Source organism: Aquarana catesbeiana, linkage group LG02, assembly GCF_042186555.1.
Source record: "Aquarana catesbeiana isolate 2022-GZ linkage group LG02, ASM4218655v1, whole genome shotgun sequence".
NCBI lineage: Eukaryota > Metazoa > Chordata > Amphibia > Anura > Ranidae > Aquarana > Aquarana catesbeiana.
Genome location: NC_133325.1, coordinates 652,480,453 through 652,507,877, shown reverse-complemented (window position 1 = coordinate 652,507,877; position 27,425 = coordinate 652,480,453). Strand labels below are relative to the sequence as shown.

The 27,425-nt window shown below is 41.0% G+C and overlaps 1 protein-coding gene and 1 pseudogene across 3 annotated transcripts in view; one reads left to right on the top strand and one right to left on the bottom strand.

The window, feature by feature from the left end:
• The window catches only part of GDPD1 (glycerophosphodiester phosphodiesterase domain containing 1), a 163,957-nt gene that overhangs the window by 69,341 nt on the left and 67,191 nt on the right, over positions 1-27,425 (bottom strand). For all 3 annotated transcript variants that reach the window (XM_073616525.1, XM_073616523.1, XM_073616524.1), the window contains 2 exons: positions 11,193-11,235; positions 917-1,052 (listed from right to left, as the gene is read on the bottom strand). In XM_073616525.1, coding sequence (XP_073472626.1) covers positions 917-1,052; positions 11,193-11,235 — 179 coding nt within the window. The remainder of the gene's footprint in view (positions 1-916; positions 1,053-11,192; positions 11,236-27,425) is intronic.
• LOC141130875 (U2 spliceosomal RNA) lies at positions 8,878-8,998 on the top strand (annotated as a pseudogene).

The window sequence follows — 27,425 nt, the reverse complement described above, 5'->3', positions numbered from 1 at the left end:
AGGGGGCTGTGTAATGTTAAGGGGGGCAGAGGTGAGGGGGCTGTAAAATGTAATGGGAGCAAGTGACGCAGGGACTGTGTGATGTTATCTTCATTTATTAGCAGGTGAATGCGGCCCTCCATGCATTCACATACATTGAATCCTTTCCTTTAGTGGAAAAAGGTTGCTGACCCCTGCTCTAAGGAATACCTTTGCAAAGTGAACAGCCTGTTTGCCTAGTGAATCAACCCCATTGTTTTCCTACACAAATGCATGATGATGGTCTTTGCTTTCTAGGGTTGCTTTTTAGTATCTGTCTGAAATGAGTTTAACTGTGCATTAAGGTAAATCTAGCCTTTAACGAAATCCAATTTGTTAAATGGCTTAAAATTAAGACCACACAATGACACAATCGGAACAGACTAAGCAGATGGGCAGCAGCTGAAAACTTCATTAGGTTTACAAATCAGCGATGAAAGCTTTCACTTAACTAGTTTAGGAGAGCTTTGATTCCTCAAACATTACATCAAGATGCACAGAAGTGAAAAGATTGTATAGCCATGAGATTTGTATGTGTATTGTTAATTAAAATTGACCAAGGTTTGTGCAGACAAGAGTTGGTGGGACAACACGGTTTCACAAAAATTTGAATGTAATAAAGTTTATTGACATTGTCCACAGCTGGGTGAGCATTTGATACTCTATAAGAGTCACTGTGAGCAAGCATGCTTGCTGGGAACTGGATGATGCTGGGGTTGGTACTTTTCATTTATTTATTTATTGGAGATGCTCAACCAGGCCCACTTTTACGAAAACAGGTCTAGATATGTCTCAATACCATAACTACTGTAGCCATTCATGGTTTTTCTCATGTAAAAGGTAGGGAAACGATTATTTTCAGAATGCCAAAATCCAGAAGCAGACATGTGATACTCACACAGTAGTCCAACTCTGATATATTAACACTGACACCTGTAGACCTCTTCAAGTTTCCATCATGTGACACTACAACCTTCTCATCTTTCGTAAGATGACAATCAAGTTCCAACATATCTGTTCCCAGCCTGACAGCACTAAAAAGTGAAAAAACAAAGCATGGTTAATTAAGAAAATAATCAAAGGAATTGGAACTACACAGAGGGGCTAGTGTGCAAAAACGTGAAGAAAGACATAGTTACATAGTAGGTGAGGTTAAAAAAAAGACACAAGTCCATCAAGTCCAATCTGTGTGTGTGATTATATGTCAGTATTATATTGTATATCCCTGTAAGTTGTGGTCGTTCAGGTGCTTATCTAATAGTTTCTTGAAACTATCAATGCCCCCCCGCTGAGACCACCGCCTGCGGAAGGGAATTCCACATCCTTGCCGCTCTTGCATTAAAGAACCCTCTAGGTAGTTTAAGGTTAAACCTCTTTTCTTCTAATTTTAATGAGTGGCCACGAGTTTTATTAAACCCCCTTCCGCGAAAAAGTTTTATCCCTATTGTGGGGTCACCAGTATGGTATTTGTATATTGAAATCATATCCCCTCTCAAGCGTCTCTTCTCCATATAGAATAAGTTCAGTGCTCGCAACCTTTCCTCACAACTAATATCCTTCAGACCCTTTATTAGCTTTGTTGCCCTTCTTTGTACTCACTCCATTTCCAGTACATCCTTCCTGAGGACTGGTGCCCAGAACTGGACAGCATACTCTAGATGCGGCCGGAGCAGAGTCTTGTAGAGCGGGAGAATTATTTTATCTCTGGAGTTGATCCCCTTTTTAATGCATGCCAATATTCTGTTTGCTTTGTTAGCAGCAGCTTGGCATTTTAGACAATGAAAAAAAATTGGCTGTCCAATATACGCTTTATTTTCTGTTTCTTTATTCACCCAGCAGTGTCTACAAGAGATTTTGCCTACTTTAATTTATAACATTAGACCTATGTAACATACAGAACATTTCACTTGAACACTGTATTACATGTATACCTTTTTGTTCCTATATGTTCAGTTGATATAGTCATTGATATTGATATAGTTATAGTCATTGATATAGTTAGTCAGGTAGAAAAAAAGACACAAGTCCATCTAGTTCAACCAAAAGTTGATCCAGAGGAAGGCGAAAAACCCCAGCAAAGCATGATCCAATTTGCTACAGCAGGGGAAAAAATTCCTTCCTGATTCCAGAGAGGCAATCTGATTTTCCCTGGGCCAACTTTACCTATAAATGAGACCATTGGGATTCTTCTTGTCATAGGAGAAGTAAGATTACATTGCAAGGTGGAGAGAGTTAATAATCTTGAAAAGGAGATCCCAGTATCAACCCATAACCAAAATAACTATTTGTAAACTTCCCCATACACAGCTTGGACTTTGAGAGGGGGTGTGGTTAACTTATTCCTTGCTGTTTGGTATATCCGCACAACCATTTCAGGTGTTTTTATAAAATATTGAAAGAAAAGTGCCCAGCCCTGTTTCTAAAAACTTTATTTTAGCCTTCATTCAGAGACACATTATCCACAAGGCAACCCTGGAGGTTCTTCAAGGCTGGTGAATATCCAGTTGACCTAAGTACAACCTTCATGCTCCTGCAGTAAACCAAGGAGGATAGAGAGACTGGTCAGGGCTGGGCACCTGCCTGTTACAAGGGAGGATGCGCTTGTAGGAAGCTGTCTGATGGGGTAAGCCGTGCCAGTACAGACAATATAAAGGGAGGGCTTTGTCTATGCAATACTAATTTCAAACAAAGGGATGAGGGCCCAAAGCTACTACTTTTAGCAAAGCTCAGTTTAGTTTTATTTAATCTCTGCTTTGAATCATTTATAAAAACGGATTTATGACATTGCTCTTTGAGATTTAAGCCTTGAGGTTGAGATGCATACTAGTTATTGTCAGCAAATTTACTACCCTGCAGACTGTTGCTGTGACAGAAAGACTACAAGGCATAGTGCATTTGAGCTTAATTAGCAATACCAAGGGGAAAAAGGACACTGACCCTTTCCAGCTCACACGCACTGTCTTGAAAACTCAGCACAAATGTGACAATAATTTCATATGGAGAACTTTTCCTTCTCTCTGCAGAAATGAAACTTGCTTGAGAAGTGAACTCATCAAAATTTCAAGTCAGGTCAGTACACGCTATCTGCATACAGTATGTCACAATATCTAGAGGGGGTTTTGCCACACATATCATTGGCAAGACGAATTGATAACAGGTTATTCCTTATCGTTTACCTTACTTAACCTACTAAATACTGTAACCACATTTTAGACTAGTAAATGAGGCTACTATGCTTTGAGGAACAAAAATTGTTCAGAAATGTGCAGTTAACCTTAAAACAAAACTATAATCATTTTGGGCCAATGTACTTTTTTCTTTACGTTTCTGAGTTTTTAAATAGATAGTTTATATCTTTTTTTACTATATGTATACATTCTTTATTTTATAATTAAACATTTAACCAACGACAGTAAAGTATTGATTGATTGATGAGTGGTATCTTATTTAGATTGAACTGGTGGGTCTTTTAGCCTTCATAGCCCACCAATGCAAAACATTTGACCTGTGACATCCATATCTATAAATAGAGCCTGCCAATACTGCAGCTCATTATCTTCTTTTGCCACGTTTGGTGTAGATCTTTTCTAAGGCATAACTTACCAACTGTGTAAGCCGGTTTCTCATTAACAAACTGCTCACTCTAAAGAGGATATTGGAACCCAAAGAAGGGGACATTTCTGATCTGCAGATTAAATTGTTTAATGAACGTCAATATAGAAGGCATATTCTGCTGTCTCTACTTTCAGATGCCAGGCACTAGAGGGAGTACATTGATTTCAATTAAATGCATGCAAGCGTACAGGGGACTTTGAAGCAACTTTTAGGGAATGCCTGGGTAATCTTCCTGTAATGTCGGATCCAAATTACATCAATATAGATGTGGATCCAACTTGGAGGCAACTTTCATCAAAGTCTATGGGCACAGGTCGGATAGAAGTCACCTTCAAGTAGTACAGGAAGCTTTTCTAAAGTAGGAGCGACTTCAGTAGTAATAATTAAGACAGCCAGCACTGACTAACATGGGATTTCACATTTTACGTGACTTGGGGTCTCACAAGTCGAATCTCAAGTCACGACAGTGTGAACTGAGCTTGTGAAAAAAGAAAAATACCCACTACTTCTGGGTATAAGGGAAAGCATGTGACTCATGAATTTCTTCTCATGTGGCAGCTCTGGTGCTTGGCAGTTGTCTTTCAAATAGGGGTGAAGAGTAGGACCTCAACCCTGCGTAACTAAAGGGAAAACTTTTTTTTTTAGTTTTGGACAGAGTAGATAAGAATTAGTTCATCTGTTTTTATTGCAGTCTGTGCCCTGGTTAGGGAGATTCACCCCCTGTTTACCGTTATTATCAAACGTGAAAGTAAAAGAACCAAGATAAACAATACCAATTTTTGGGATGTCCTCAGAACAGTATTAGAGGAGAAATCTTCTAATGGGGATATTTTTCAATTTTCCAATTTGCATGGATTTACTCACTTCCTGTTTTGGCAATGGGTCAGGAAGTGAAGTAAATATCCCCAACACAGCTGGCAAAAAAAAAAAAAAACTGACAGGGGTTGTAATCCTCCTTTATTCCTTAAAAAAAATGAGAAATTGCCTACGAATTTAACCAGAATGCTACTTTAACTTTAACTGGAATCACATTGAAGCTTACACAGGGCCGATTCTCCTTGGGCAAATCAGGATGTGAAGCAAAGGGAAGATGAAAACAGGCTGCCACATGTGCCTGCATTAAAGCGAAGCTGTTGCTTTGTCCTGCATTGGCAAAGCAAAAGTTCACTTTAAGCCACAATCTTAGATGATACCACTAGGCCTTAGCTAGTCTGAAGTTCAGATCTGGCCCTTGGTGGTCTGGCCTTATCACCTTTAGCTCTATCAAACTACCATGTACCACACAGAGTACCGTCACGGTAAACGGACCAAGAATGTACAGCAGTGGTAAATGTACTACATAAACATACATGAAAAAAGATTCTGCTACATGTGAAAGGATATGTACAATTTTCATGGAAGAGGCAATATTTTCTATGATAACTTGTGGCAGATGGTCTCCTAATCAAAGTGTCCCCATTATGTATCATTGCCCTGTGTCATTTGTAGGCAATTACACAGGAGATTTTCTATTAAACCACTAAGTATATCTATTTAGGAAGTAACTGTATGTTCTTATGCACAGAGGGACTATTTTCCTTTCAAAATGTCTGTAATTTTTAATGTCCTAAGGCTTACTCTACTAATTTATTAACATGATGTTGCCAAATAAAGAGGAATGAAGTTAGTGCAGTGGGGAATAAGAAAGCCCACTAGCGCTTCACAGAACTCCTGCTGCTGAATAGTCGGCAGCTTTAAGATAACATTAGGCTCCCACTTCCAACTCTGCCACTGATTAACAAGACAAGGGGAACTGGCTATTAAAAAAAAAAGGCATTTTATTATATTTATTATTACTAAAATTTAAAAAATGAATTCCAAGAATGGTAGCTTATTGCTAGATTTCTTAAATATACAGGAAACCCTTGCTAAGAGAAATATGAGTGCGTTCCTTCAAAAGATGAATGGCGTCTGATGATATAATTCCTCCTGAAATTCCAATTCCAGAAAAAACAATAAGGTTCAGTGAGGGAAAAAAGTATTTGATCCCCTGCTGATTTTGTACATTTGCCCACTGACAAAGCAATGATCAGTCTATAAGTTTAATAGTAGGTTTACATTAACGGTGTGAGACCAAAATATCCAGAAAAACATTTTAAAAAATTATAAATTGATTTGCATTTTCATGAGTGAATTAAGTATTTGACCCCTTCGCAAAAACATGACTTAGTACTTGGTGGCAAAACCCTTGTTGGCACTCAGAGGTCAGAAGTTTCTTGTAGTTGTCCACCAGGTTTGCACACATCTAAGGAGGGATTTTGTCCCACTCCTCTTTGCAGATCCTCTCCAAGTCATTAAAGAGGAGTTCCGTCTTCCCCTCAAAAAATTATAAGCCAGCAGCTACACATACTGTAGCTGTTGACTTTTAATATTAGGACACTTGCCTGTCCTGGAGTCTAGCGATATCGGCCCCTGCAGACGATGTTTCCATCGGCTGTCGGGTGCTGCCGCCACCATTGCGAGTAAGTCCCCACTGCGCATAAGCAAAGTGTGGCTGCGCTCTCCTACTGGTCCGACAGTAGGGGAAGGAGGAGGGGGCTGGACGGTGGTCCGACAGAAGTGGGGTCAGGGTACCTGTCATTCAGATGTTCATTAGCAAACTTCAGATGGGCTTGACATTGACATGTGCTTTCTTGAGCAGGGGGACCTTGCGAGCGCTGCAGGATTTCATTCCTATACGTTGTAGTGTGTTATCAATTGCTTTCTTGGTGACTATGGTCCAAGCTGCCTTGAGATCAATGATAAGATTCTCCTGTGTAGTTTTGGGCTGTATCCTCACCCTTCTCATGATCATTGAAACTCCACGAGGTGAGATCTTGCATGGAGCCCCAGACCGAGGAAGATTGACAGTTATTTTGTGTTTCTTCCATTTGCAAATAATCGCACCAACTGTTGTCACCCTCTCACCAAGTTGCTTGGTGATGGTCTTGTAGCCCATTCCAGCCTTGTGTAGGTCTACAATCTTGTCCCTGACATCCTTGGACAGCTCTTTGGTCTTGGCCATGGTGGAGAGATTGGAATCTGATTAATTGATTGCTGCTGTGGACGGGTGTCTTTTTATACAGGTAACAAGCTGAAATTAGATGCACTCCCTTTAAGAGAGTGCTCCTAATCTCAGCTCGTTATCTGTATAGAAGACCCCTTGCCAGTAAGTCCGCCACCATTGCCAGTAAGTCCCCACTGCGCATAAGCAAAGTGTGGCTGCGCTCTCCTACTGGCCCGACAGTAGGGGAAGGAGGAGGGGGCTGGACGGTGGTCCGACAAAAGTGGGGACAGGGTACCTGTCATTCAGATGTTCATTAGCAAACTCAAGACGGGCTTGACATTGAAATGTGCTTTCTTGAGCAGGGGGACCTTGCGAGCGCTGCAGGATTTCATTCCTATACGGCGTAGTGTGTTACCAATTGTTTTCTTGGTGACTATGGTTCCAGCTGCCTTGAGAATCTGATTAATTGATTGCTGCTGTGGACAGGTGTCCTTTTATACAGGTAACAAGCTGAAATTAGATGCACTCCCTTTAAGAGAGTGCTCCTAATCTCAGCTCGTTATCTGTATAGAAGACCCCTGGGAGCCAGAAATCTTGCTGATTGATAGGGGATCAAATACTTATTTCACTCATTAAAATTCAAATCGATTTATAACTTTTTTGAAATTAGTTTTTTTCTGGATATTTTTGTTGTTATTCTGTCTCTCACTGTTAAAATAAACCTATCATTAAAATTACAGACTGATCATTTATTTGTCAGTGGGCAAACGTACAAAATCAGCAGGGAATCAAATACTTTTTTCTCTTGCTGTAGTGCAAAGCTTTGATAATGTGAAAAGCGACAGCAACCAAAAAGCATGTCAGTTGATTCTACTAAAGTGCAATATGATTGGTTGATAGGAGTTACAACTCTCTTCACATCTATGTTTCGGTATGTACTGTTGATATAATAAGCCTGAAAGTAAATTAAACCATATTTGACCTGTTGGAGTTACTGGGACATGCTCTGGCCATTATACTGGTTGCTATGCCACCAAAGAGAAGATTGTAATGTAGTACTAAATCCTGAAAGGCAGGAGTGGCACAGATTATGCATAAAAAAAAAAAAAAAAAAATTGGAGTGGAAAAATGCCTATATGCCTGAACATTGCCAGCACCCTTTTCTTAAAGCGGGGTTCTAACCAAATTTTGAACAATATCTGTATGTATTCTCTTCCTTGCCTAGATGCTGACATGCCATTTAAAAAAATTTAAATCGCTGTAATTACCTTTTATTTTTCTATTCTTCTTTGCACTTGCTGGTTCTCCTCCCATGGGAGTAGGCGTGTTTCTAGCCTCTCCCAGACTCCTGGGAGCTAGTCTCAGGCTTCCCAGGATGCCACTGAGCATGTGCGGGAATGAGCGGTGAATGCTGGGAGCACAGCATTCACCACATCCAGGAAATAAATGCTTGTGGGCTTCAAATGCCCACAATGAAGATGGAAACCGCCTGCAGTGAATAATATAAGTTATTCTTTCCGACGAAATCTGACACAAGCGGACATATTACACACAATATGTCAGTATGTAATGCTGAGAAGAAAAGTTTGTGAATGAACTCAAAAAAAAAAAAAAACGATAGATAGGTGGACCCCCGCTTTAACCTATTTACTGTGGTTTAGCAGTCACAGTATTGCCAACATATATTGGATGTGTAAAAGTTCATCAGAATCCCTGGCCTGTGTTCTACATACAATTTAAAGTCTTGCAAAGCCAGAAACAATCTTATGGTCCTTGAATTGTTCCCTTGGTGGAGTATGATCTGTAATCATTCAGAATTGTCTGCCCAAAAGGTTATACCTTAATGATGGTAGGTTCTACTCAATGACCACCAATGACCTTTTCCACTATTGAAAGGTTCCCCTCCGCAGGGGTTAGTTTACGACTGAATTATACTACTAAATGTTATCTATTACTTAAGAATAAAATCTAAAACTAGCTGTTACCAGAAAAAGATAGTATACTATGTGCAAATGCAAAACCAACCATAAATATGTTATTGATATTTTATATTTTATTGTATATTTATTTTAGAATGTTTGTAAGATTTATATATATACACACTGTATATATAGCAGTGGTGTGTCTGCAGAGGTCAGACACTAGCCTTGAAGAATGAGAGCTATATCTCTGCAATGCTCATGCTCCCTGCTGATTAGAGCACTCTAGTTTTTACTCAGAGGTCTTTCTCGGTCTTTTGGCTAAGATCAAGTGTAGTATCTGTTCTTATCAGTGATCTACTGGAGGTTCTGTGCTATCATTCTGACCCGACCAAAGTTGGAGTGGTGGCTATGAATCTCTGCTAGAGTGATGGGAGCTTGGAAAGTTTGTCCTGGCTGGAACAGAAACCGGGGCACCCACAGGCAGTTGGGGCATGGGAATAATTCCCATTGGAAAGCTGAAAAAGCCCATTACCTCCTGATTTGAACATTCTACCTTGTCTGGCCATGGGCTGGGAAGGCAGAAGGTCCACAGTGTCTTTGCCCCGTGGAAGTGGTCGCCCTAGGGGTGCTCTTAGTAACACTTGTGTGTGAGACCCCACGTGTCAAAAGGCACAAGGTCACAGTCACTAAATTGCTTTTTCTCTGCACTGCGCCTTTTAGGGTTGGGCCTTTTGGCTAGGTCCGGGGAGCAATTTTTGTCTACCAGGCCTCAGGGCCCGGCCAGTGCACAATTGCATGGCCACTTTATTATTTTTTTATTCATTTCTCTCCCACGTTTGTCACCTTTCACTATTGTGTGTTTTTTTTCTCAAGGATGAAGGGTGTGACTCCTCAAGCTTGCCCTGATGTCTAGGGGGAGGATGTGTGGTCCTCTCCTTCCTCCCCTGCCTAAGGGGGGTGTCTTCAGGAGAGCCCCTCGACCAAGTATTCAATGGTCGGCTCTGGCTGACCTAGAAGAACGTGATCTACCAGGCCTTCTGGCTAGGCAGACCATTGGAAACCTTAGTCCCTGTCAGGAGCCTTGCGCCTCGGGGATCAGGGTAGAGGTCCTACTCCTTTGGGGTATGGACTAAAAGCAAACCCTTAAGTACACTTTTTAGTGTGTGTTTCACATGCATGCTTTTTATTCACTTATGGGTTTTTTCCATTTAGGTTTTTGCACCACCGCGGATAAAAAAAAGGGACTCTAGTTTTTACTCGAAGGAAACATGTGAGACCCCTGCAAAGAGACCACTGCTTACACACAGAAAGTATGGGTCCCACTCTATAGCATGTTGGCAGGGGACAGGCATTTCCATTCAAGTTCTTGCTGCTTTCTAAAGCAATGAACTGTAAAGCTGGCCATAAATGGGTTGTTATTTTTTGTCCAGCCAGCAGACTGAACGAAACAAACAGATTCCTCCATCCACACAAGCAACGTGGATGGTGGAATCTCCTCCCTTGCCAGGGCATTGCATTCTGAAAGCGGGACTATCAACAAACGTTTTCAAGCTTTTCTGTTCTGCAGAAGTTGACATAACAATTGACTTCTGTCAAACAGGGACGACCACACAGATCAAAATTTGGCCTGTCCCTGCTGAACCAACCGAATTTCCATCCATCTATGCCTTTGAACACCTTTTGTTTTGATTCCACTGTAATGTATTTAGCTGATTGAATAGAGAACTGCAGGTTTTAAAAAAAAAAAAAAAAAAAAAAAAAAAAACATCCATACGCAGCTAGGTGGATGTAGTATCGATCCAATGCTGCATCTGTCCCCCGCTGCTTTTAAAGGCTGGTACACACAGGCCGAACATCACCCGGTTCAAGAGAAACCATTCAACATTCGGTTAGTGTGTACAGCAGCCTGTCAGTCAGAAGCTGGCCTAACGTCTGGCTTTGGTCAAACAGGCATGCTGGAGAACCAGCAGCTGACTGGCGTCTGAACAGTATGCCTTTTTAGGGGGGGGGCATTCCCCTTGTCAGAACACAATAGCACAGCAGGCAGATCACTGTACTAACATCACCTGTTATTTGGGCTTTAAAGGAGTTGCATTGAAATAAAAAGCCTTCTGTGTGCAGCAGCACCCCCTCAGCCCTCCTAATACTTACCAGCTATGTACACGAGTGTCTCGGCCGTCCTGGACTCTCCCCCCTGATTGGCAGAGACACAGCAGCGGCGCCATTGGCTCCCGCTGCTGTCGATCAAAGTCAGTCTACAACTCAGGAGAGAGAGGGGGTGGTTCCAGGCCACAGCCCTGTGTCTTAATGCACACAGGGGGCTCTGACTCAGCTCCGGTGCCCCCATTACCAAGCTGCTTGCTGTGGGGGCCCGCTACAAGAGGGAGGGGCCAGGAGTACAGAAAAGGGACCCGAGAAAAGGAGGATCCGGGCTGCTCTGTGCAAATCCACTGCACAAAGCAGGTAAGTATAACATGTTTGTAGATGTATATGTTTTTATAGAACAAAAATGAGACTTTACAATCACTTTAAGTAAAAGTATAAAAAACTATAGGCATAAGCCTTTTTATATTTAAAATAAATCCAGTATTTTAAATATGAAATATACTTACTGTTTGAAAGCAGTCATTGTATTTTCTAGATTTTCTCCAGCACCTTAAAAAAATATAAATATATATATATGTTTAACTTGCAAATATATGACAATGCAGAAATAAATATTATATGCCATATCAATAGCATGCATAACAGATACATATGACATGTTAAACTCTGATAAGGAATTGATCTTCTGGATCAGCACTGCATCAAACCACAGCTGTTAAATGAGTTGCATCATTTTATTATGGGTGTGTTTATATTGCTCTAGTAAATGTAAATTGATAGTGGTTGTAGGAGAAAAGGAAAAGCAGAACTGAGATAAATGTCCAAAGGTACATTTTATTTTTCACATTCTTGACAATTATTTTAACAGTTTACAATAAACATACGGTTGAAAATATACTACCTTAAACTGTAAATTCACCTTTTCAGAAAAAAAATGAAAAGGTGAACTAACAACACTGTAACCCTCCCCACCCCTCCGGGACCACTTTATTCCATGGGTGATGAGTTATCAGTGCCCATACAGCTGAAGCAGCGGTCTAGGGATTTGAAATCCCCACACTTCTCCCTATTCTTTCTGCAACACTTCCAGGACTGATCGGAATATTTGTGATTGGTCAGCAGCAGCACAGAGAATCACCCTCACCTGTCCAAGAAGCACTGCAAAAAAAGAGGGGGGAAGCGCTGGGGTTTAAAATCCTGAGACTGCTGCACCAGCTGTGTGGTCACTTACAGCTCATCACCCACAGAGGTAAGTACAGCATTGACCGGGGGGGGGGGGGGGGGGTGAGGTTGTTTGGTGTTAGTTCATCTTTTCAATTTTTTCTGAAAAGTGAACTAACCCTTTAAAAAAAAAAAAAAAAAACACCTTAACAATTGTAACATAAAAGTTGCTAAACTGCAAACCTGACTATGGCTAGATTCACATATATGTGGTTGTGAGAATGCGTGTAAATCGCACATATTCCCACACTCGCATGCAAACGCAGTGCTTTTTAGCAGACGTGGGGGTGCCAATAATTTTTAATAGCACCACCACGCATCTGAAAAAGCAGCACATTTTTGGGTGTGGAAAGTTGCATGGTGCAAAAGCATCATGCAATTTTTGTGTGGCTATGATTTTAAAAACGTGCAAGGACTTTTTTCCTGCATTTCCCACAGGTACAGCAGCCCATTGAAATTAATAGGCTGCTGTGCTCGTGAAAACACGAGCTGCACCAACTGCATATACAGGTGCATCTCAAAAAATGTGAATATCATCAAATAGTTCATTTATTTCAGTAATTGAATTCAATAAGTGAAACTCATATTTTATATACTGTAGATGCGTTACACACAGAGTGATATGTTTCAAGCATTCCTTTTTTTTAAATTTTGATGATTATGGCTTACAGCTAGTGAAAACCCAAAATTCAGCATCTCAGAAAATTAGAATATTACATAAGACCAATAAAAAAAAAGTTTTTTTAATACAGAAATGTTGGATTACTGAAACCTATGTCCATGTACAGTATAGTATGCACTCAATACTTGAGTGCATGAATTACTGCATCAATGCAGTGTGGCATGGAGGCAATCAGCCTGTGGCACTGCTGAGATGTTATGGTAGCCCAGGTTGCTTTTATAGCGGCCTTCAGCTCGTCTGCATTGTTGGGCCTGGTGTCTCTCTTCTTCCTCTTGACAATACCCCACAGATTTGCTATGGGGTTTAGGTCAGGCAAGTTTGCTGGCCAATCATGCACAGTGATACCATGATCATTAACCACTTCAGCCCCGGAAGGATTTACCCCCTTCCTGACCAGACCACTTTTTACAATTTGGCAATGCGTCGCTTTAACTGCTAATTGCGCAGTCATGCAATGCTGTACCCAAACGAAATTTGCGTCCTTTTCTTCCCACAAATAGAGCTTTCTTTTGATGGTGTTTGAGCACCTCTGTGGTTTTTATTTTTTGCGCTATAAACGGAAAAAGACCGAAAATTTTGAAAAAAAAAAATGATATTTTCTACTTTTTGTTATAAAAAAAAAAATCCAAAAAACTCAATTTTAGTCATACATTTTTGCCAAAATGTATTCGACCACATGTCTTTGGTAAAAAAAAAATGTCAACAAGCGTATATTTATTGGTTTGCGCAAAAGTTATAGCGTCTACAAACTAGGGTACATGGGCATATGTGGAATTGCACCCCAAAATACGTTCAGCTGCTTCTCCTGAGTACGGGGATACCACATGTGTGGGACTTTTTTGGAAGCCTAGCCGCGTACGGGGCCCCGAAAACCAATCACCGCCTTCAGGATTTCTAAGGGTGTAAATTTTTTATTTCACTCCTCACTTCCTATCACAGTTTCAGAGGCCATGGAATGCCCAGGTGGCACAAAACCCCCCCAAATGACCCCATTTTGGAAAGTAGACACCCCAAGCTATTTGCTACGGGGCAAGGTGAGTATTTTGCAGCTCTCATTTGTTTTTGAAAATGAAGAAAGACAAGAAAAAAAAATTTTTTTTTCTTTTTTCAATTTTTAAAACTTTGTGACAAAAAGTGAGGTCTGCAAAATACTCACTATACCTCTCAGCAAATAGTTTGGGGTGTCTACTTTCCAAAATAAGGTCATTTGGGGGGTTTTTCTGCCACCTGGGCATTCCATGACCTCCGAAACTGTGATAGGCAGTGAAGAGTGAAATCAAAAATTTACGCCCTTAGACAGCCTGAAGGCGGTGCTTGGTTTTCGGGGTCCGTACGCGGCTAGACTCCTAAAAAGTCTCACACGTGGTATCCCCGTACTCAGGAGAAGCAACAGAATGTATTTTGGGGTGTAATTTTACATATTCCCATGGCATGTTTGAGCAATATATCATTTAGTGACAACTTTGTGCAAAAAAAAAAAAAAATTGTCTTTTTCCCGCAACTTGTGTCACAATATAAAATATTCCATGGACTCGACATGCCTCTCAGCAAATAGCTTGGGGTGTCTACTTTCCAAAATGGCGTCATTTGGGGGGGGGGTTGAACTGTCCTGGCATTTTATGCACAACATTTAGGCCCCTTTCACACTGGGGCGGTGGGGGCGTCGGCGGTACAACAGCGATATTTTTAGTGCTGCTGTACCGTCGTTCTTGCAGCGGTATTCGGCCGCTAGCGGTGGCGGCCGAAAAAGGGTTAAAATCCCTCGTACAGCGTGGCTATAGCCGCGGTATAGCCGCGCTGTCCCATTGATTTCAATGGGCAGGAGCGGTGAAGGAGCGGTGAATACACCGCTCCTTCACTGCTCCAAAAAAGCGGTTTGCAGGACTTTTTTCACCGTCCTGCCTGCGCACCGCTTCAGAGTGAAAGCCCTCGGGCTTTCACACTGAACAAACAGCGGAGGCTGTTTAGGGGCGGTTTGTTGAGACAGGAGAGCCAGAGAAAAACACGGAAGACGGTGGGGGGGGGGGGATTCCCTCCCACTGCTTGTAAAAGCAGTCTAGAGGCTAATTAGCCGCTAGGATTGCTTTTACATGAAAGCCGACCGTTGGCTGAAAAGAATGATACCAAGATGATACCTAAACCTGCAGGCATCATTCTGGTATAACCACTCAAAGTCGTGAATGTCGTGAAACACAGTAAACGGTAAAGTATAAAAAATTGCATACCTGAAAAGTAAACCTGATAAAACATAATAATAATAAAACATTGCAGAATAGAATACAGTAAAAAAAGAGCAGGACAATAGAGAGAGAATAGAGAGAGAGAGAGAACAATGAAACGACAACTATTTTTTTTTATTTTAATATATTTTTTTGTGGTTTTTTTTACACTTTTTTTTGTAACTGTAACTTTTGTAACTGTAACCGGTTCCAGGTTCGGGTCTCTCAAAATGCGATGGCATCTTGGGAGACCCTGTGAAAGTGTGCCTAGTCTGTGCAATGCTGTACCCTACGCTAATACTCAACTAGTGAATGGTAGCGTTCAAAACATTCACCAGGATTGTCAGGACAGGAGGGAAAATAATAGCGGGTGTCACGCCTATATCCACGCTTGCTGCAGACACGACATCTTTTTTGGGGGGGTTCGTTGGGTAGGGGTACTCGGGAGGACAAAGAAAATGCCTCTCATGCAGCCGACTGCATTTGGTTGGGGATGTGAATGGGGGAAGTACGGGTGCTGCAGAAGTGGTGGGTTCCCAATTAGGATTGGCGAATGCAGCAGGAAGGGCATTATGGGCACAACGGGCCTGTGTTTGTCTTCTTCTTGGTGGTAGCGGGACACTACTTGTGCTTGCCACCTCACTAGCTTGAACTGCACTTATGGGACTCGCCACGTCACCAAGTGTTACTGTTAGCGATTTCAGGGATCAGGCCTGACTCTGCAAACACTGCAGTTATGCGTTTAGTGTTTTGTAAGTGACAGTGATCGATCGATGCTGCACTTGGGTGGGCTGGGCCGGGCGCAGAGGCAAAATGCAGGTGCTAGCAGGTATCTGGGCTGATCCCGCTAACACTGCGTTTTTGGGAACCCTAAACTGCTGGGGATGCTAGTATAGATCTGATCGGATCAATTATTGATCCGTTCAGATACTATACCACTAAGGGAGGTGTACGGTGCGTGCGTGGGTGTTATCGCTACTGGCACTAACCTGATGCTGCCTGGGGCTGGTGCTTGCCAGTTCACCAAAACGCTACCAAAAAAACTGTTAGCGATCGCAGGGATCAGGCCTGACTCTGCGAACGCTGCAGTTATGCGTTTAGTGTTTTGTAAGTGACAGTGATCGATCGATACTGCACTTGGGTGGGCTGGGCTGGGCCGGGCGGAGGGGCAAAACGCAGGTGCTAGCAGGTATCTAGGCTGATCCCGCTAACACTGCATTTTTGGGAACCCTAAACTGCTGGGGACGCTAGTATAGATCTGATCGGATCAGATATTGATCCGTTCAGATACTATACCACTAAGGGAGGTGTATGCTGCGTGCGTGGGTGTTAGCGCTACTGGCGCTAACCTGACGCTGCCTGGGGCGACGCAGACCCTATCTGACCCTAAAACCTAAGTTATATCACCGCCGGGCGATCAGGGGGCTAAACCTTTATTCGGTAAAAAACGGCGGGTGCCCTGACACTATAAAAAACTAACTAACCAGCGTCACCCGTAACAGTTATACGGTGATCACTGGTGAAAGGGTTTAGGGGGCAATCAAGGGGTTAAAACCTTTATTAGGTAGTATATGTGGGTCCCTGTCGCTATAGAATGCTGACGGCGAACCTATATATTTACCTCCCTAACTAGCGTCACCAGTGACACTAATACAGCGATCAGAAAAACGATCGCTTAGTGACACTGGCGATGGGGGAGATCAAGGGGTTAAAACCTTTATTAGGTAGTATATGGGGGTCCCTGACGCTATAAAACACTGACGGCAAACCTATATATTTACCTCCCTAACTAGCGTCACCAGTGACACTAATACAGCGATCAGAAAAATGATTGCTTAGTGACACTGGCGACGGGGGGTGATCAAGGGGTTAAAACTTTATTAGGGGGGGTTAGGGTAGTGTGTGTGTGTAGTGTTTGTGCACTCACATCTATGTCTTCTCTCCTCTGCGCCGGAACGGAAAATACCGAGCCGAGGAGAGATGACATCATTTCCTCTGCCTCTGTTTACTATACAGAGGCAGATTCTCATTGGCTGGGAGCGATCGCGAGGGGGGGGCCACGAATGGATGGCCTCCCCCTCACGTCTGAATGCTCCCAGACAGAAGCCGACCGCCTTAGGCACCGGGGGGGGGGGGGTCCGATCGCCCCCCCCGCCCGCGGGAAGGCAAGGACTTATGTATAAGTCCTTTTGCCTGCCCGTGCCATTGTGCCAACGTACATCGTCGTGCGGCGGTCGGCAACTGGTTAAACCAGGTATTGGTAGTTTGGCAGTGTGGGCAGGTGCCAAGTCCTGCTGGAAAATGAAATCAGCATCTCCATAAAGCTGGTCAGCAGAGGGCAGCATGATGTGCTCTAGAATTTCCTGCTAGAGGGCTGCGCTGACTTTGGACTTAATGAAACACAGTGGTCCAACACCAGCAGATGACATGGCTCCCCAAATCATCACTGACTTTGTAAAATTTTGCATTTCATTTGGAAATCAAGGTCCCGGAGTCTGGAGGAAGAGTGGAGAGGCAGAGAATGCAAGTTGCATTAGGTCCAGTGTGAAGTTTCTACAGTCTGTGATGTGTTTTTTTTTATTGGTCTTATGTAATATTCTAATTTTCTGGGATACTGAATTTTGGGTTTTCACTAGCTGTAAGCCATAATCATCAAAATTTAAAAAAAGAAATGCTTGCCATCAACCTTCCCCCCTCCCCTTTTTTTTCCTTTTCTCTTTCTCTCTCCCCCCTATCCCCACATACCCCCCAAACTTACTAGAAAAAAAGAAGTTAACTATACATCTACCAAAAAGTCTTCTTAGATCTGGGATTCCAAAGGAACCCCCCCCCCCTCCTAATGTTAGACTAGTCCCGTCTTTCCATTCAACCCACCCAATTTTTGTGCACCTTGAAAAGCAAACTCAGATGACTCTTGCCTTGTACCAGATATGGAAACACTTATAAACGGTCCATACCTTCTCACTGCCATACACCAATCATACTATTACTATAAAGACCTGTTTTTTTTTGGTTTTTTTTTATAGATAGAAGACCTATAGATCTATAAAGACCTGATAAGCCATGAAAACTTCTGTCATCACATAAATGTTTATAAGGATCTCTAGCGAGCTCCACATGTAGACCAGCTTCTCAGGCACACTCCTCCACCTATTGAGACAGAATTATTCCCACTACTGTTGGTCTATGCATGATTAACTTGTTAACATTTGCTGTTTTAAATTGTTGTAAGATTTTTAATGTACACTTTTTGTCTTTGCTGAATGTGCACTGTTCTTTCTCATAAATAAAAGACATTATGCAAAGAAAAAAAAAAAGAAATGCTTGAACTATATCTCTCTGTGTGTAACACATATATATATATATATATATATATATATATATATATATATTATATATATATATATAAAAAAAATATATGGAGTTTCACTTTTTGAATTGAATTACTGAAATAAATGAACTTTTTGATGATATTCTCATTTTTTGAGATGCACCTGTATGTGAACCAGGCTTATAAACAGAAACCCACAGGTGCCTGTACACATTTCTACATTTCTCTGGAGTACTCCAGAGTACCCAAGATCGCTAATATTATTTAAATACCGACTTCTGAAGGCAAATCAAGCTTAGCTCTATACTTTCTCAGGTCTCACTGTTACTCCATAATTATGATGAATGACTTCACTGACCAAGACTGCGGCATGTGAACCATCAAAAATAATGGTAATAGTGTGCAGATACCTTTAGCAGTCATTCATTTTACATCTTTACTTTGTAGTATATAAAGACAGCTAAATATATCTTACAAAGTGTCAAGTCATTGACCAACAGTTTTGTGGCTTTCAGCTTTATCACCCCTATGGAGGTTTACCTAAGTCACAAGACAGGGTCACATAGTGAAACAACTGAGCAAATATGAGTCATCCACGGAATCACAGAGTCATATTCATGTGTTAAATGTGACAAAACAAGTGCTGCTTGTAGGGACAATAAACCAGGAACTGCCTTGTAGGCCAAAAATACAATATTCTTCATCAGTTTTAAAATAAAAGTAGCGACACCTCTAAGCAGAATACAGTTTTGTTGTAAAAAAAAAAAAAAAAAAAAATGGAACCGCTATGTCCAACAACCTTAAATATATAAGCTCCTTAGCCTCAAATATATTATCCAAAGTGCCTTACTATGCCTTAGCAATAATTATTAACGAATATACAATGAGTGCCTTTGTTCAAAGTATGTAAGCCTCTAGAAAATAGCAGAAGAATGCAGACAAAAATGTCTAGCTTGCAAAGATCAAGGTTATGTCCTTAAACAAAATTAAAGAGGCCTAAAAGAAATATTTTTTAGAACTATGATATTGTAAGCCACAATAGTTTAGAAATATAGAAAATCCAGGTTTGTGGAGGAGTAGATCATTTATTCTGGGCTACTAACTGTTTCTGGCTACTGTTTTTCTTTTACAGGATGATCCCTCTTATATTGTTTCAAAATTTATTTTTACCCCCATTTTTTTCAGCTACCTGAGTGTTTGTCCTTATTAGTATAACATTAATCACACACCGTTGCTTTATCCTTTTTTTTTTGTTCTTTTGGTTTACACAGCAGTCACAGGTCACATAATATTTATATGGCTACCGGTACACTTATATAATGCAGTAATGCAAAGTAAACATTTTTTCACAGAAATGATTGGTATCTGCTGTGGGTGTAACTAAGGACTACTTTATGGATTTGTATTTTATCAACACGCGATTTGCCCTCCATCCACTCCCTTTGGTCTCTGTAGGTCATACTGCCACAGCTCCCGGGGCAGAGGTCCCCGAGGACCTTCGATCCTTAGTGCTGCTATGTTTAACGTGGAGCTGCTTTGTAAGTAGCAGGGCTATCCGTTTGAATTGGGGAGCCAATTGGTTGATTATACAATGTTATTAATTTGGTATCCATTTTTTTTTGTAGATGTGTATTCTGAATCTACTCCTGAGGAAGTGGACTAAGATCCACGAAACGTGTTGGGTTCTTGGATGTAATGTGTTATACAATCATGCACCAATATTTGGACTGTACATGTAAATGTATTTTATAATTATGGGTGAATTTGTATTGCAATACCTTTTTATGTTGATATATTATATTATTACAAATCAGCTCTGTATTATTTTTAACCTGATTTTATTGTGATGGGACCTGTATACAGTGGAACCTTGGTTTACGAATAACGCGGTGAACGAGCGATTTGAAAGACGAGCAACTTTTTTTTTAATTCTGACTCGGTTTGCCAGTGTTGTCTCGTAAAACGAGCAGAATTCAAGCTAATAGGGTGTGCAGTACCGCATTTGGCCAGAGGTGCGGGGGCACCGAGGACACTCGGAATGGTTTGGAGCTGTTCGGAAATACTCGGAACCACTTGGAAATACTCTGAAACACTCAGGAATATTCTGTTCCTGAGTGTTTCCGAGCCTTTCCGAGGCTTGCAGAGTTCAGCCGAGCTCTCGTCCCTGAGTATTTCCGAGGCTCTCCGGTGCCCCCCCACCTCTGGCCACATGCGGTATTGCATGTAATAGAAGTCAATGCATTTCCATTGACTTCTATGGGGAAACTCTCTTTGATATGCGAGTGCTTTGGATTACAAGCATTCTCCTGGAACGGATTATGCTCGTAATCCAAGGTTCCACTGTATATGGAATAATAAATTTGCAATCTTTTGTATCAATCATGTAATAATTTGTATGTGACGTGCTTCATTTAAAGTCCCAGGAATAATGTTTTTATATTTGTACATACGTTACAGAGACACCTGCTCTCTCTAATAAAACACAGACACCAATACTCATTGACAGTTTGCTGACCAATCAGGCACTTCCTGAAGTATTTAAGTCTGTCCAGCATTTGGTAAATTTATTTAAAAATATTGGCATCTGCACATTTTTGGCATCCCTTGTCTGAATGAACACAAGACAGTGATTAATTTGTATAATTACTATTGAGGGTTCTGCTTCATTTATATACACTCATTAATTAGAAAGAATATCAGGAGAAAGTGTATTGATTGTTATTTGTAACATCTAAGCTTTAATTTATGGATAGAAAGCAAAATGACTGCAAATGAAATGTGAGAGTTGCAAATTGGTATTGGTAAGGCATGCATACAAGGCTGTTTTTCTTTTGGTCCTTCTATTATGTATACTGCAGAATTTTCAAATGTTTAAAGTGAACCTGTTGTACTCACGAAAGGTGTGCACCTACAGTTCGGTCCATATATATTTGGACACAATTTTAGACTTTTCAGATATTTACCAAAACATATTATATAGTTAATGTATATGAGCTGAAAGTGCACACACTCAGATTTGATTTGAGGGTATGTACATCCAAAATGGAGGAAGGGTTTAGGAATTACAGCTCTTAAGAATAGCCAGCTCCCTTTTTCAAGGGACTAAAAGTAATCGGACAATTGAATCAAACGTTGTTTCATGGCCAGGTTTGGGCTACTCCATTATTTCTTCATCAATTAAGCAGGTAAAAGTTCTAGAATTGATATAATAAGTGTGGTATTTGCATTTGCATCTATTGCTGTGAACCTACATCAAAGGAGCTGTCCATGCAAGTGAAACAGGCCATGGTAAGGCTTGAAAAATGAAACAAATCCATCAGAGAGATAGTAGCAACATTAGGAGTGGCCAAATCAACAGTTTGGTACATTGTAATGAGTAAAACCATCTGCAGGAGAATAGGTGCATCCAAAATAGCCCGCTGTTTTGGATGCACCTATTCTCCTGCAGATGGTTTTATTTATTACAGCGATCTGAGTTCAACATTTTACTATGTATTTTTAATAAAAACACGTTTTTCAACATGACCTTTTAGCCATATTTACTCAACTCATTCAAAGTCCCAAACCCCTTCTTCATCTTATCACTTTAGAAGCAGGGCAGCATCATCGCCACCCCACCACAGGAAGCTGCATTAGGGGGACTTTACTTGTAGGATCAACAGGTTTTTTTGTGGGGCTTTGCAGAGGGACTAGGAGAAAACTGTAGGTGCACAGGTACTTACAATTAAGTGATACACATTTTTTTAATGGGAGGTCATAGTTCTACTTTAATTTTCACTTTGAAAGAAGTAAAAAGACTGTATCTCCGATGCCTGGGATCACACCATTGGACTTTTGGTAATCATGGGCTTCATTCACCAGTTAGATGAACCTAGTTCATATAGCACCACAGGTAAAGTATCCCTGATATTTGGTCCACTAGCAGGACATATATAAGTACTTTTGCCATATAATAAATGACAAGGTCTTTTACATAGTTATTTACATAGTTGGTAAGGTTGAATAAAAACACCGGTTCATCCAGTTCAACTTGTGTAGGTGTGCACGTTAATAATCATTTACCGTATTCCTGTATACTGTGCCCGCTAAGATACACGTCCAAAAGTTTTTTTAAACTATCAATACTTCTTGCTGATGCCACCATTTGTGGAAGTGAATTCCAAATCTTACTACCCTGACAGTGAAAAACCCCCTACACAGTTTAAGGTTAAACTGCTACTCCTCCAGTTTCATTGAGTGGCCCGTGTCTTCTTATATGGGGCCACTCAATGAACTGAGGACTGAATAGTTTATTCCGTATTCCAGAATCCCCATTGGGGTATTTGTATATTGCTATCATATCTCCACTCATGCGTCTCTTCTCCAGAGAGAGTAAGTTTAGTGCATAGTTGTTCCTCAAAACTGAGGTCCTCCAGTCCCTTTATTACCTTTGTTTCCTTTCTCTGAACTCTCTCCAGATCCCGCACCTCCTTCCTAACGATGGTGACCAGAATTGAATGGAGTACTCCAGATGTGGCCGAACCAGTATTTTATAAATTGGCAGGATTATCGATTTATCTCTGGAGTAAATTCTCTTTTTTTATGCATACTAATATTCTGCTAGCTTTGCTTGCTGTAGCTTGGCATTGCATGCAATTGCTGAGTCTGTGATCTACTAGGACCCCCAGATCTTTCTCCATCTTGGATTCCCCCAGAGGTTTTCCCCTAGCGAGTAAATTGCATTAGCATTTTTAACCCCCAAGAGCGATAACTTACAATTTTCAACATTAAACCTCATTTGCCATTTATTTGCCCACCCCATTATTTTGTTGAGGTCCGCTTGTAAAGTTTCTATATCTTGCTGTGAAGTTATTTCCCTACTTTGTATCATCAGCAAACATAAAGATTGAGCCATTTATCACATCCTCTATATCGTTTATGAAAAAATGTATTGTTTTTATGCAGCCTATTTTTCTTGCCCCATTGTTATGCAAAAGGTACTAAGTAAAGCCATGCCTATCAACTAAGACTGTAAACATCTAGCTTTCCTGCTACCTGTACTGTTGAAATACTGTTCCAATCCAGAGAAATATGAAGTCTGTAGGGAAAATGACCCTTCCAGGTGTGTTGACCTCCTTGGTCCTCCCCCAGCAACCACTGGTTCCTGCTGCTGACATCCATACACAGAACTAAGTAGTGACCTGGAGGTCAGCAGGGGGAGCCAGTAAGAGCTACAGGGGACTCAGGAGATCCAGTGTGAGTTTCCCTCAGCAATTCAGCAGAGGATGGCTCCTTGAAGTGCCATAGCAGCAAAAATTGGGAAGTATTTACAGTGTTCTTTTACCAGTATGGCTTGGCCCAATGACTTTATAAAACCAATAACAAGGTAAAATTGGGCAGGACTGGTACCCCTGTTAGTGAACCTCTAAGACTAGAGCTGTGGCAAAAAAGTTGTGTACTTAAAGTGCATCCTTTTTTTTATTTTTTTTTTTTTTTTTTTCTGCCAAAAGCTTTACACAAAACAAATGATAAACATTATAGGTGATGATGTATAAAATATGACAATGATCAATAAAGTTACATTGGGCTTAATGTCAGCTAGAGATCACACATGTGCATTTTAATTAATCTTTCTATATCCCATCAACACATGGCTGCAATAAGGAACAAGCATTCTCCTGCAAAGGGTCACAAGGCATTTGATGCTGCAGATTACATTTATGCTGCACAGAATATTTTTTTTTTTTTTTTTATTCAAGTTTTAAAAAAGAAAACATATAAACATATACAAATTGGTTGCTTAGTTTGTACAGGTATAACAGCAAGTACATCAGATAGTCAGAGTGAGTAACCGCCATGACACGTACATGGGATACAAATATTACTTTCCTCCTGCCGAGAGGTAGGCTTCGGTTGGAGTAGTAAATAAGGAAAAGGCCTACAGAAACAGATAATTATTAACCAGGGGCTACATTTATTCCTCGATTCTATGATGTAATGGCTAGAACTAATCAATAATCACTGGGCAATATTCATTTCCTCCATCCACCCACTCCAGACTTTATCAAATTTCAGCTGGTAACCTCTATTGGCATAGGTATCTTTATATAACGGAAGACTGTCATTAACCAGACGTTTCCACTGAGCGCTTGAAGGGGGATAGGATTTTTTCCATTGGAGTGCTATGATTTTCCTAGCATAGAATAAAAGCAACCCGATCATCGTGCGTTTAGCTATAGTGGGAACTAGGTTTTTTTTATAGGCCCAGCATGCAGATCTCCATTGACAGTGGTAGATTAGTCGATGCAATCTTATTGATTAGAGCAAGAACCTCCCCCCAGAATTGTTGTATCTTTGGGCAATGCCAGAAAATGTGAGAAAAATCTCCTGGGGTGGAGCCACATCTCCAACACTCAGGAGAGTGGGCGGAATTCATCAAATGAAGTCTGTGTGGGGTAAAATACGCCCGATGTACTATTTTGAATTGCACTAGTCTGTCGCGTATAGAAACTAGCGACCTAAAGGGAAAGTCCCAAACATCATCCCAATCGTCACTATCCAAAGCGGGAATATCACGCTGCCAACGGGACAAAAGGCCGTCCAGCGGTGGGAGAGACACATAGACCAGATGCGCATATAGGCGCGATGTAAGTTTCTTAGTGCAACCGGATCTAAGTGTGTTCTCCAACTTAGACTGAGTTAGAATACAGGAGGAATGTGGGAATTGAGCTTCAAATGCGTGCAAAAGTTGAAAATAGCGGAACTGGTAATGTTGCGGTAGGTTATACTGAGAGGAAAGCTGGGGGAAGGAAAGCAGTGAGGTGTGAGACACCACTTGTGAGATTAGTTTTATACCGTATCTGGTCCATGCCTGAGGGTCTATAAGTTTATGGAAATGTGGTAAGTTAGGGTTTAACCATAAGGGGGCATTGGGGGAAATTTCAGTCTGAGTGTATTTTTCGATGACCCATTCTCCAGGCCCGCAGGGTAGTAAGCATGGAAGGGGTTAATAAGTATGGGGCACATGGGCCTCTATAGATTAAATATCGAAGAGATTCCCAGGAGCCCGCCACCGTGGCCTCCAAAGCGGAGGCCGCGTTGGTTTTATCGGGGTTTAACCACCAGGCCACTGTCACGAGCTGTGTCGCCAAGAAATATTTATAGCAATCCGGAAAAGCCATGCCACCCTGTGCCAGTGGCCTCATCAATGTCGACAGCTTGTATCTGGGTGGTGAGGGGCCCCAGAGAAACTCCAAGAAACGTTGGTTTAATTTAGTGAAAAAGGTGTAAAGTGCATCCTTAGTGAAAACTTTTTTTACATTTTAGTGTATGAAAAGAATAGAACCCCCCCACTCTGTCTGTACCCCATTGGTAAGATTTCCCATTCTTTCATGGATACACAATAGGTACGTTTCCCCAAAGTTAGATAAAAGCCCTTCTCAAATAGTTGTTACCATAACAGTGTCCTCATGTGATGGTTTTTCCTCATCTAGTGATCCGGTAATAACCTTAAATTGGTTCAAAAGGCTCACCAGAGCCGGAGCCAGCGACGTGCACAAAAGCAAATGTTCTTCTCCTTCCTCATTGGCTGAGACACAGCATTGGGTCCTGCTGCTGTGAATCACAACCAGTTAGGAGGGAGCAGTTGGCAGGGCTGAGCCGTGTTCATAGACACAGAGGAGGCTCGGGAGTGAGCATGCACAAGTGCCTCCAGAGCAAGCAGCTTGCTATGCAGGTACTCAGTAGGAGGAAGGGGCCAGGAGCACTGGCAGGAGAACCGAGAAGAGGAGGCTTAGGTTGATCTGTGCAAAACCGTTGCACACAGCAGGTAAGTATAACCTTTAGGAACACATTAAATCTGAACTCCAGCTAAAACAACTCCAGGGATTTTTCTCTGGAGATGGTCCCTAAAATTTGTGAACTGAACCAACAAGGATACAGATATCAATAATAGTCCTTCAAGGGTTCAATCCATAAATTAGAAACATTTTGACTAGGGATAAACTTTGACATTGTGTAGTATGTTGTGTTTTTCAATTAAGGCAGTTGAACAAATTAAAACTTTCATAAATTAAGAAGATTTTATGTCTGGGATTGGCAATAAAATTATTGCAGAAAAAAAAAAAAAAAAAAAAAAAAAAAAAAAAATCACACCAGGATTTATAATTTGTATTTACCATACAAATACAGAAGAGTAACCAAATATGATAAACTAGCGTTTACATAGAGGAACCTTATATTAACTTTGGAGACCAAGCTGTGAATTATTCATCAGCCTTCACCACTATTAGGGGGTTTAGTGAAATCATCAATAATTTGAATGTAAAGGGAACACTGAGACTGCAACATGAACCTTGCAGCTATCTGGACACCAAGCATCAAATGCCATGGTTAATGTGTCTCCTTACACTAGGGACCAAATTACTATCCTTGACAAACTAAGGAGCTACAAATAATTCATCAGCATATCTAAATAAGAGAACAAAATACAAGAAAACTCATCAGGTCAATGATAACTCTTTGTTAATATATGTTACTGCTTAAAAAAAAATGTTATTATAATACCACAATTAAAAAGAAAGTCCACCCAATCTTTGCAAGTTTGAAGCATTTGAAATAACCCTCAGACATGTTATATATTTGAGTCCTTAGTAGCAAGACTCTCTGCACCCAATTTCTCAGGAAATGTCTACTCCACCTTTCACTGTTGGATTATTCGTTACTTTACATTCTGGAGACTGACGGTGAAATACTTTTCTAGCTGAAGTGAGTAAAAGTCCTTACCAAGTGAGATCTAAAAGCTGGCGTTCCCAGGAAATACAAGGGAATTGATTTACTAAAGGCAAGTAGTCTGTTACTCTGCAAGGTAATATGCTACAGAAGAGCTTAGAGAATGAGGTAAAGCTCTGCTAAGTTCCATCATTGAACCATGTGCAAGCAAAAATGCATTTTCCTTTATTTTCCTTGCATGTGATCGTTTTTTTTTTTGCAAATTGAAATTTCATCTCATTCACTAAGCTCTTGGGCCCTTTTGAAGTGCAACTTCCTTTGTAAATTGAACAGCTTTCTTTCCTTTAGTAAATAAACCCCAAAAAATCCATGGGTAATTGCAACTACCAACATTTAATAATAAGTCAGATACCCACGCTGGTTGTATTGATAATGCAAAGGATTATCTGTTGAGTTGCAGCATGGGAGTGCGATTTGGTTATGCATACACTTGGTTTAGTGGGAAGAGAACAGAATTTGCAAATCAAATAATTGAGAAAGAAATTGCTACCAATAAAGATGATACTGTCTTGTCAAG